We start from the raw sequence: 12,193 nt of genomic DNA, 5'->3' as shown, positions 1-12,193 counted from the left end.
TGGCACTATTCAAATAATATTCAATAATAAACAATAACATATTAATAAATAATGATTATCGATTTTTCTTTTTACAAGGACTATTTGTTATGTTTTACTTGGCCTTTTTCTAGTGGCATAGCCAGGGGTAGGGGATTGGGGCGCATTGCCCCCCCCCCCCCCAAAAAAAGTTCTGTTCCCCTCCCCACTGGAAATGTGTTTGTCCTATAAGTGACCATGGATGTGAAATTTGCAAGGTGTGTTTCCAAAAGTTGAAAGCCGTCTGTTGAAATTATATATATGTTTGACATATCTACACTGTATGCTTCCAAATGATACAAGAGGCTTACAAAAATATACGTTTCAGCTGGGTAGTCTATGACTCCATACAATGAAAAGTTTCAGGAAAATGTAAAAGGGAATATACAACATTTGCAAACATCCCCCCAAAAAATTATTACGAATGCCTCACTGGACTGTTAGTGAATGACAGAATCAAGCATCCTGTACAATCATGGCACCTAGTGTGCTGTTATTTTCAAGAAAAGTGACATTTTTGTATCAGTTTATTTTGTATGAAGCTGGTCAGCCAACCAGCGCTAGAAAAAAAATGTTTTTTTTCCCCAATACTGCCCCCAATTTACCATATTCGGTTAGATTACATTTTGTTTGCAACCGATTACAGCAAGTCTATGAATGGGTACAAGCCAGGTAGACTGGTTCCCTGACGTAACAATTCCCTGACGTCTATAAATTGTTCTGTTTCATTTTAAGGGAGGTCAGGGAACCCAACTTCAAGAACATGATTGTTTTTTCGTAGTTTTTCCAGCATCTACAAACACAAAACTTCAAAAAAGTCTGTGTAACAATATTTGCTATAACATACCGGTACTAACCCACAAATCCATCAATTTCTGAAAATTACAGCAAAAGCAAATGTTGTATATTCCGTTAGTGCATTTACATGACAGAGTTATAACATGAATAAAATCTGCATTATCTTCAATATTAACACATTATCAATATACAAAAACAGTTCAAGTCTATATTTATATACAGAAAATCGTACATCGTAGAATTCATACACACAGAGACCCTACAGCAGTGAAGAGAGTGCCAAAGCTGACACAGACATTACATTGTCAGCAAAAGCTCTCAAAGGCATCAGGAAACAACATAAACTACTCATGTATTTTATAAACGTGCACTGTACAAAATAGAACCCAAAAGGGTTTCCACTATTTATACAATTTAAAGACACAATACAATAGCTTGTGAACTACGCTTTTATAGATTTATTGTTGAAAGCATGTTATTTGTAGTGCTGGGGTGACAGGGTCCTTAAAAAACTTTACACAACAAATCCTGAAGTGCCTCTTAACTATCTAGAGTTAAGACCCAGAATTACATTTAATTGTTAAAATCTGCTAGACAGTACTAAATCGGGTACTGAAGTAAACTCTGACAATTGTCAGCTTGGTTTTTATTCCATCTAAGTCTATATGACAGTCAAGCATGCACCTGACACAGATACACATGTAGTCTGGTGCTTTTCATATTAGAGCCATTAACTCAATTATGATCATTGTCAAGACTTTTAGGAATAGGCCCCAAGATGGCAGTCGTCATGCGTAAATTAGTCTACCCCACTTGTTTGCGACACTTCTTGTGCACAACGGCGACAATGACGACGACGACCACTGCAAAAATGATGAAACCGATGAAAAGGCCCGCCAGTTGACCCCCGGTCCAGTACCAATAAATGCTGGGATCTGACAAAGTAAGGAAAGAGGGGGAAAACAATGGAATTATTTTTGTACATGTACATGTATATGGTGACAAAATGGTGAAGGTTAAAGGGAATATACAACATTTGCTTTTGCTGCATTTTTCAGAAATAAATGGATTTGGAGGATTGTTATGTTATAGCAAATATTGTTAAAATGACTTGTTTCACGTTTTGGGCTCATAGATGCTGGAAAAACCATGAAAACCAATCATGTTCTTGTAGTCTGGTTCCCTGACCCCAATTAAGATGAAACGGAGCAATTTATAGACTTTGGGAGATTGTAAGGTCAGAGAATCAGTCTTGCAGGCTCGTAGCCCTTCACAGGTGTGTAATCAATTGCAAAGAAAACAATAACTAATTATGAAAAATGGGGAGCACTTTTTAAAAAAAAGCCAGTTTTCTCCCACGCTGGTCGGCTGACCAGCACTGGAAAAATCCCATTTTCCCTGAAAATGACAGCACACCAGGAGCCACGATTTTACAGGATGCTTTAGACTGTCATTCCCTAACAATACAGTAAGGTATTTTGTGATAATTTGATCATTATGTTTTGTGATGTTTGCAAATGTCGTATCTTCCCTTTAAAGCAAATTATTGCCACACTGGCTTGTTTCTCGTTTTGGGTTCGTAGATGCTGGAAAAACCAAGAAAACCAATCATGCATGTTCTTGTTGTCTGGTTCCCTGACCCACTTAAGATGAACGAAACAATTTATAGACGTTGGAGAATTATAAGGTTAGAGAATCAGTCTAGCTGGTTTGGTACCCCTTCACAGGTGTGTAATCAATTGCAAAGAAAATGAGGAATAACTAAATATGAACAATTTTGAGCAGTTTTTGAAAAAAAGCTAGTTTTCTCCGACGCTGGTCGGCCGGCCAGCGTTGGAAATTGATACAAAAATACCACTTTACTTAAAGATGTCAGCACACCAGGAGTCAAGATTGTATGGAATGCTTTAGACTGTCATTCCCTAACACTCCAGTAAAGAATTTTGTAGTAATGTAATCATTCTGGTTTTTTTATGTTTGCAAATGTTGTATCTTCCCTTTTAAGTGGAGATATCTAGTCTAATCTGACTGTCCCATGTGGGTACATGTAAATTCAATGTACACTGTTATAAAATATTGAGTGGCTCAGAGTGAAATGGGAGGAATATTAGCACAAGGTAACATTGGGACTTTTCTATTTCACGAGGCCAAGCCAAGTGAAACGGAAAAGTCCAGATTTTACCAAGCAATAATGTTCCTCCCATTCAACAGTTTAAAGCCACTCAATATTTGTTTTATATAACTGACACATAGATCCTTGTCTTTTGATTTACAGTTAAAATGCACATCTATTTCAATACGAAATTCGTGGGAAATTTATTTCTCTCTTCTAAACCACCCCTTCACGAAATGTTTGAACCCAACTCTGTAGGCCTAGCTACTGGCTCAACGCGCACACCAGCACGCATTTGCCTAGCTACTGGCTCAACGTGCACACCAGCACGCATTTGCCTAGCTACTGGCTCAACGTGCACACCAGCACACATTTGCCTAGCTACTGGCTCAACGTGCACACCAGCACGCATTTGCTCACAAATATCGCGCCATGGAACAAGGATGATCCTAACTGTTGAATAGTAAATCCCATTCCCCATGGGCGAATGGGACTTTTTGGGCCCCGGCGTGAATGGGAGCAATTATGAATGTCACCTGATGTGAGCTCCACCAATCGTATGACAAGGATCTGTATGTCAGGATATAATTTAAATCATCCCATGCTTGCTCACAGGTCACTAGGGCTGTTGAACAATTAAGTTTTCAAGTAGTCAAACGTTGAATTCAATTGAATATTCGAAATGTGCACAGGAATTGCACATGCTGGTCAAACACTTAAAAATATTATCGCGTGTGTGCAGGAAACTATTTGCAGTTTCTTCACACATAAAATGTTCAAGTTTAGGCCCCATTGCCCCATGTGAGCCTACAAGCACAAGGTTTTGCAATAGCGAATGGATAATACGAGAAAAATACCTGCACAGCATATTCCTTTGGTGCAATAGAACCTAGATACTTACGGCATAAGTTGTATTCTTCATCTGCTCCATTAGGGCAGTCTGTCGTGCCATCACATAATTGCGCTGCTGTCATGCAAGTTCGGGTCATTGGACAGTACGAATCGAACCGTGGCTCATTTGCAAAATAGTAGTAATCGTTATAGCCATCACAAGCATCTGCAATTTAACAAAGATAATGGATGGTAGGATTTCTTAGGATAGTTTGTGGTCCTACATGCAGGGGAGAGTGGGGAAAAGGGAACTTCGGGTGAAAGGGAATCCCCTTGATGTCTCAACTACAGCGCACTGTTGTGCTGTGTAAAGAGTAGATGGCGTCAATGCCGCCATTGACTGGACTGCGTTTTGCTTCAACATTGAAAATACTCCCCCCTTTAAAGTTGTTTGACCCAAGTCATCTCAGGTTACAAATGGTATTAACTCAAATGCTTATGGATCTTTGACAGACTACAGTAGAAAGAGATGTCCTTTTTGATATAAGACTCCGGTATTATTGTTATTAATTTTTTTTTTTTTTAATTATTTAATTTTTTTTTTTTTTTTACCACAACGCTAGTCAGGACGGGAAACTGCCCAACACTATCCATATATCGTGCGGTATAAGCGTGCATGGTGCACTGTGTGTGGCGGGCGATGAACCTCATGCTGCAGCAGGAAATTTCAGGGAACATGCGCTGTAAGTACGAGCGGTACAACCTCGAAATAAATTCATGAACACGGAAAAAAACATTCACAGACAAGATAGATCAAGTTCAGGGAATTAACTTGCAGAAATTTTCTTTCTCCATCGATGTTTACTTGGTATTTTACGATGTCAATCCGACCTGCAATCGCAGTACATTCTGCAGTGTTACACTGTTGGTCAGCCATATGCCATGCACTGATCTCTATATAAAGACTGGATAGCTAATACAGAACCGCACAATGTACGAATTTGACGCCATATTGGTGAGACCGGCTGGTGATCTACAAAGGACAAGTTGCCGTTTTTATAGACAGCATGATTTCTTTTGTAACGTCGTGGTTCACTTGACTTATATTTTGACCACCATCACTGACCAAGGTTAACTACAATTTTTCTAACGTTGTGGTTACTAAAATGCCGCAAATATAACTTTTTCGGCGTTTTGAAATAATAATCACTACGGAAATGTGTCCCTTTTAGAACATCATAATATGTGAACGTGACCAAAATGTGCGTCAACTGTTGATACAACGTGCGCGTATTTACGCCTAGAACGTTCGTATTATACGCGGCCATCTTCGTGAGACCGGGGGCGAATTGGTCAATATGCGAAGTCTACTGTGTGAATGTTGTATGCATATCCGCTATCCAGTCTTTATATAGAGATCAGTGATGCCATGTTTGCATAGACTGGTTGCCACATTTTCATCATACCTTTTTTGGTGCGGCTGGAACAGTACAGCATTGCTGAATTGAGCATTACGCACATGTTTTCATGGCCGCGATAGCAAATGGCAAAGGGAACTCTTTACAGAATTTGCAATGCTGCTTATTGTTCAAATAGAAAATACATGAAATATGTAAAACAGGATGGTATTACTATCAAAGTACTCATACAATGCATGTCACTTATGATATGTCTACTGAAAGTCCAAGTTGGAAAATCCATCATACATGCAGCTACAACTGAATGCAAGAGAACTGCAAGTGCTACCTTGGGCCATAAAGCATGAATCTAAAGGTATGATGAGTTTGGTGAAATCAACTTCTACCTTGCATATTAGCAAATAGCACCACAAACATGCACCGGTATATGAGTATCCGTGTTCATATTGGAGTGTTTTTTGTTTTTACCAACCCAATGGTTAAAATCTGAATGGGTAAAATCCGACCACTTTCCGCAAGTTGACTTTTGACTCATCATGCGCAGCGTGAATCAGCCTGTGTAATGTTAACGGCACAATGTGCCCTGACAGCTTTCTCCTGCCATTTTAAAGACTGTGCAGCGATTGTCAGTGTTCTCCAACTTTGAAAATTAAAGGTCGGTGCGCCGTCAAAAAGGTGGGGGGGGGGGGGCTATAATTATGTTAGGGGCGCGATTTGCAGTCATTCATTTCTTTATGCTAGGGGCCGCTATTTGTTAACATGTAATTTATGTACGGAAAGCAGCTTTTAGGCCATTTCTAACACAGTAACACTAACAGTTAAGTACCATACAAAACTGGCTCAACATCATCTTTTTAACGCATCAGTGACCAGAGACTCTGAGGCAGTTTGGCCTTCAGACTTTTGATCTGATGGATTGCTACAGTGGGCAGGCTAGTCAGTTTGACAAGTGTTGCATGTTATTACTTTTGGCAGAGTTTCTGGCCAAAATATACCCTGGAGGGTAAGGGTAGTCCCACTTGTTTGTCTTTTTTATTATTTTTTCCTTTGTTTTTAATCATGGTGGGCAACTTTTGAAGCTTGGCAGGTGCCTCAGAAAGCATGGCGGGGCACCAGGTTATATTTACAGGTTGGAGAACACTGGATTGTTTAAGTGTAATTTACCACAAAGATGTCCAGTGTGGACAGAGCTAATTAAGTAGAGATGGTAAAGTGCATGAACCTGTATCTCCAAAGTTCCTAAAAACAACCTCCAACTTACCACAGTACTTATTTGCTGATCCGTCATCACATTCGCTATAGCTATTCCCACGACATCGCTCATACTGAGAGAAGCATCCACTCTTATCCTGGCATTCCAGCTGATAAGATTCCCCATTGGAGGAACTACCAGGACACTTGTATACTGGAAATTAAATAAAATAATAATAAAAAACTTGTGAAAAAAAAGTCAAGGACATCCTATATCAAGCATGCATGTTGTTGGCCGAGTTTGTTATTATAAATTTGACTGGTCCTTATGAGCATTTACATGTGAGTCGACTTGAAATCAAATCGGTAATTGGCAGGGTTTTATTTGCCCGTTACGCACCATGTTGGCGTAGACCGCTACCGCATACCACACCGTCTAACGGAACTGGTATTTGTTAAAGGAGAGAAAAGGGTACACTGATCTTGAGTTACATGTAGATACATGTATCCCCACTCTAAAGCCGGCCTCAGGTCGACCCACGATTTGCTTGCGTCACGACAGAACCATTGGCATCAAGCAGAAAAAAAATGCTCAGGTCACAAAACTGAGAAATCATGTGATTGTCGTGGAACACCTCACAGAAGCTGAAACTTTTCTACTTTTGCGACTGTTGATTTTTTTTAGTGCCGACCGGTGCCAATCTGTGCCGTGCTGCAGTTACATGTACATGTAAACATGCACAATACACTTCATGCCCAATTTCCAGATACCGCCTCCTGTTAATTTTAATATGAGAAAAATGTTCAGTGTTTTCATAAGAATAAATAAAGCCTGAATTACGGTTAGAGTAATGGACTCATCAACAAAACAGTTCACTTCTCACTTGAGAAAGTTGAGAAAAAAGTCCAAAAGACCAGGGCATCATTCTTGTCCATGATTCAACCAAACTTCACTAACATACATGGGAAAAATTGGGCATTATCGTCTTTTTCTTCCAACAACTGCCAGTGAAATGTATAAAAAATACCCTCGTTGCCATCCTCAAGGTAATCCTCGTGATTTTTAAAGCGTTACGTTTTTGTACAACTAAATGTGAAACCTCCAAAAATTGCACATGTTGGATTTTATCCATTGGATCGTTTATGTGGCTACCCACGTACGCACCCAGCCGGCCATGTGCTAGAGCGGGTGGCGCGGTGTCATCATGTGCTGTGCACGCACGCACACGTTCTGGAATTTGTATTCTTGTGGAGACATTTCTTTGTTCTCGTGTAGTAAAGTTTTCGAGTTTGACATTGAAGTTTCAAAATGCTCTTATTTTAACCAGAATTAATTCCCTGGGCTGAAATTTGGACTAAATATCCCTTTTCTAAAACTCTTCCATTTGCGACGGATCAACCTACCTTGGAAATTCCTAGTTTTTGAGTAAAATCCATATATCTATTTTGTGAAATTCTTGTGGAGACGTATTCATCTATAGAAATGTTTTTGTGGAGACGTACACAATCTTTTGTTCCCTATTGTGTGCATGTCTCCGTAAGGTAGTAAATTCCAGCACACCACACACTGTATTACCGTGTGACATGGTGATTTTTCCATGTAACAGGTCAATGTTTAACCTTTTATCCAGCAGGAAAAGGATTCCAATCAGTGTTGGCCAAGGTGTTCTTACCATAGAAACACTAATTTACCAATGGTGAAAGAGATTAAAAACTACGCTCACGATACATTTTATATGCCGTTTTCATCAAATTTGAAATAAAATCACATTTTGTGGAAAAATTGTTAAAAGATCAAATTTTGTGGGACAAATCATTGCAAAATAAAATTTTTGCTAGAAAAGTCAAAAAATTGGTTTTCCCATTAAAATCGGAAACATTTCATCTCTGTTACCTAGTTAACCCCCTACATCACAAGTCATCACGCCAATGACAATTTGGCCGATTTCAGACTCAAAATTCGACATCTGCCATGAATATGAGGCTTTGTTTAGACTACCGGTATCTGTACTGTGCACACAGCAGAGTCCGTACACGTACACAGCCAATTTTATTTGTACTGAATGTCTTCTGGACTTACTACAGCCTTCCTCGTCGCTTGCATTTGGGCAGTCAGGGATTCTGTCGCACTTCCAGTCCTTGGCGATGCATGGTCCTGATTCACCACAGGATAACATACGACTTGAGCAGGGCAATGCAGAGGCACCTGTTGGATACAGGGTACAGAAGGCCTTAGAATTAAAGTTCTGCCTTAAAATTACAGGTCAGCCCACACACTCTTTACTGGCAAAAAGCACACAGCATAAAGCTGGATGCAAAGGCAATCCAGTGTGTAACTACATGTAATCTCGGCCCAAGACGCAAGTGATCAATAGTGGATAGTGCATATCTAACGGCACGATTAGACCAGCATGCCTGCTCGTACTACCCTCTTGGGAATCCTGTACGCCGTTTAACTTTTGTTTTACTTTTCCTAGGCTACGGCGACATGGTTTGTAGTCAGTCGCGCGCAATAATTAAGGTTTGTTGCAGAATGCCCAGCTTTAAAAAAAACAAGTTTATAACCTCCGCGCTAGGGTTGTACACATGTCACATACGTGCTACATGCGGTGAGCAAGCATTGCTAATATGGAACGCAGTGATACCCCTGAGCGCCATTTTGGGAAGCCGCCGTTTTGTTTGAATGTGTTAATATTTACACCAGCGGTCTAATTTTCTTAAACAGCGTTCATGCCATTGCTACAAGATTCCCAAGACTTAGTGCGAAAAAGATTTTAAAAATGTTGTGGAAGGCCAGGCCGCTCCACAACAATGCAACCATCGCTATTGATCACTGACTTCAGTTCAGGGATCAATAGTAACCTGCATACTGATTAAAAATTGTCCGGGAGGGTGGTTGAGATGTTTAGGTCAATGCCTTGAAAATGAAGATCTTTAGCAAAATGAATAATATATGATGAAAATAAGTTCAAGCAGTGCTCACCGGAGCTATGTATTTACACAACATTTATAGTTGGTTAAATGACCTTAAAACTTTTTCTACCAAACATACCCTTCTCATCGCTATTGTCTGGGCAATTTTGATGACCATCCGACCTCATGTCTTTGCTAATGTTGTACCCATCATCACAATTGAAGGTTTCGATGGAAACACCTGTAAAATAGAAAGGGAGTATATAGCTGAATAAGTCAGTTGCACAATGCAGTTCTTTGAAGTGCAACAAACTAAACTCAAACGGTCATGCACTGTGTTTCTCTATGTTTTACTAATATATGTATAACACTTACCATTGACTAAGCAAAAAGTATACGAACATACATTGTACATGTGAGGACTGTTCTCATTTTGAGGACCATGAATCTGTTGTTCTCTCTCTGTCTCAAGCTGTCCCCAGCCATGTACATAGTACATACATATACATACACAATGAATATTAATGACGTATGTACACATAAAGCGCGCCAGGCCTGGGTTATGGCTGTACCCTATGCCTCAGCAGCTAGAATCAATGTGTAAGGCCTGAAGCACAGAATCTACTCCAGTGACCGGCCATAGAATAGTGCTGCAGCCGAACCGCCGAACCAAACTAAAAATAGTCGAACTTGGTCTTCCGAACCGAACCAAACCGAACGGAACGGAACCGAACTGAAATGGTCGGTTCGGAAGTCCGGCAAGTATTTGTTGATAGCACTTGGAATGTTAATGCTTGCAATCATTATGGCAATGAAAGGGCAAAATTAAAGCGCACGGTTGAAAGGGACACTTAGGAGGGACAATAAGAGAGAGAATTTCATTAATCCAATTTCTTCACACGCACTGCCTCACAATTAAAAAAGTCCCAAAATTACCGGATATTTAAACGAATATGCAAATTGCTTTTTTTGCCAGTTTTGAATATTCAAAACGAAAAAAAAAAAAAACGCATGTGGCCACTTGACTGTGTTGTAATTTTAATTGTGAAGTTACATTTTTGTTGTCAGATGCCACTTTTTTGTTGACAGTAAACTTCTTGTCAACACCTATTTATTGGTCCCATTCTTTTAGCTGGGTTAAAGTCCCTGGACAGTTATACAGTACCGGTACTTACTTCAAAATACTTCAGTGACTCATAATATACATTGTCGCACGCAAATTTTCACCGGCGCGCTTTGTACGACATTTTTGACCAGCGAGGAAGGCAGCTGCAGTTCGTGTGTGTGTGAAACTTGATCGGCAAGTTTCGAATATCCGGTCAAGTGCAGTGTTGAATAATCGACTGCTAAAATATTCCAAAATGTGTTTAAAAGTCTGAAAAATCTCACACACCTCACATGTGTGTGACTTGTGAGGAATTCTGATGGACTAGACTTCAACACTGCATGCAAATGGCTGAGCATAACCTGAAAAACTTTCATTCTTACCGCCTTCAAAGAATGGTGATACAACCAGACGAAACTCAGCCTGGTCAGTGTATGAGGACGAATCAAACTTGATCTTCAGGTACCGCTTGGTCGTGTTTACCTGAAACAATGTATTCCCACAATACCTTGCCAACTGCCTTCTCCTGTTGAATGAGGAATCTGAGCTTTCCTCGAAGTTGAGACAGGCTCCGGTGCCGTCTAAGCCCATCTTCTCTGCATCCACTAGGAGACGGCCATCATCAGCCGTATAGAATATGTAGTAACAGGTTCCTACAGAGTATTGGGAGCCAATCATCGAGTAGACCAGAGCACCCCTAGATGATGATATATACTCAGTTGATGTATAGGAGACTACACATGTTGAGCCAACCATGTCATAGCCATCTACAGGTGCAAAAACAACAGAAGAAAAAAATATATACAGAAAAAAAATGTATCAGTGGTACAAGCTTCAAGTGTATGTATATTCTCAATTAACTACCAAAGTTGGGACAGCTTTCCAAAAATAGTTGGGGAATTCCTAACAATAGCTGGGATACCTAACAATAGTTGTGATAATCCCAACTACACATACATGTAGGAAAATATGTACATGTAGTTGGGACGATATTGGGATAACGGTACATGTACAGCGTGTGTCAATAAAACGCAGGATTAGAAACAAAAATATTAAGAATATAAACCACCCCTATTCATCATAATGTTAACCCTCTTTTCAAAGTACGTGTACCTTTCCTTCTCTTCACTATGCTTTTTATCCCATCTCATTTGGACAATCCTGTCTAGAGATAGAGTACATTGAAGAAGGGTTATAAATTCCAAGCTGGTCTGATTTGTGAAATCACACATACCTAATGAAAGGTTTGAATTCAGTACAGGTGAAAGTATTTGTGGATCACAAAGAAGGACATGTGTGGCAGGATTAGGCTTACATTTATCCTTTAGTCCACAATCAATGTTATTAGTCAATAATTCATGATGCTTTGAAACAATGATAGTCCAGTTATTAAATTTAAGTGATACTTACATCATCAGTTGTTTCAAAGAAAGTTTTGTTCTGGTTTAATTGTCTTCAATGCATACCTGCATTGTACATAACTGGTCGTTGTGTTAAGGTCATTGAATCAGACCAACCCGCTTCAGAAGGGCTTCACAAAACTTGTCATAACTTTTGAACCAAAAGTCCAAATTCCACCAAAAAAAATCTTGTCAAAGATGAAATTATGGACAATCAAATCCTTATCAAATTAGGCACACCAGTAGCATAATTTTCTCAGAAAAAAAAATCGCTTTGAATCCTGCGTTTTTATTGACACACGCTGTATTTGAGCAGCTACATGTATTTATTCATAGGTCATGTTGCTTTTACTACTAATAGGACAAAAATCCTTCTAAAATTTGGTTATGCATCATGAGCCGTTTT

General features: G+C 39.6%; 1 protein-coding gene across 1 annotated transcript; it reads right to left on the bottom strand.

Moving 5' to 3' along the window:
• Positions 1 to 657: 657 nt before the first annotated feature.
• Positions 658 to 11,178, bottom strand: LOC119746119 (low-density lipoprotein receptor-related protein 1-like). The gene is made up of 6 exons (XM_038222916.1): positions 10,771 to 11,178; positions 9,422 to 9,523; positions 8,450 to 8,575; positions 6,440 to 6,583; positions 3,831 to 3,986; positions 658 to 1,751 (listed from the first exon to the last, which is right to left on the bottom strand). The coding sequence occupies exons 1-6, from the start codon at positions 11,141 to 11,143 to the stop codon at positions 1,621 to 1,623; spliced, it is 1,032 nt and encodes a 343-aa protein (XP_038078844.1). The 5' UTR covers positions 11,144 to 11,178; the 3' UTR covers positions 658 to 1,620.
• Positions 11,179 to 12,193: the final 1,015 nt, after the last annotated feature.

The sequence above is a fragment of the Patiria miniata genome, unplaced genomic scaffold, assembly GCF_015706575.1.
Source record: "Patiria miniata isolate m_02_andy unplaced genomic scaffold, ASM1570657v1 HiC_scaffold_7, whole genome shotgun sequence".
Taxonomy (NCBI): domain Eukaryota; kingdom Metazoa; phylum Echinodermata; class Asteroidea; order Valvatida; family Asterinidae; genus Patiria; species Patiria miniata.
This window is presented reverse-complemented; position numbering and strand designations above follow the sequence as displayed.

Excerpts from the sequence above, each read along its gene's own strand:
- LOC119746119 (XM_038222916.1), bottom strand. The coding sequence starts at position 11,143 with ATGGTTGGCTCAACATGTGTAGTCTCCTATACATCAACTGAGTATATA. Across the intron at positions 8,576-9,421 it reads AGACAATAGCGATGAGAAGG|GTGCCTCTGCATTGCCCTGC; the intron begins GTATGTTTGGTA and ends TGTATCCAACAG. Across the intron at positions 1,752-3,830 it reads TGAAGAATACAACTTATGCC|ATCCCAGCATTTATTGGTAC; the intron begins GTAAGTATCTAG and ends TTACTTTGTCAG.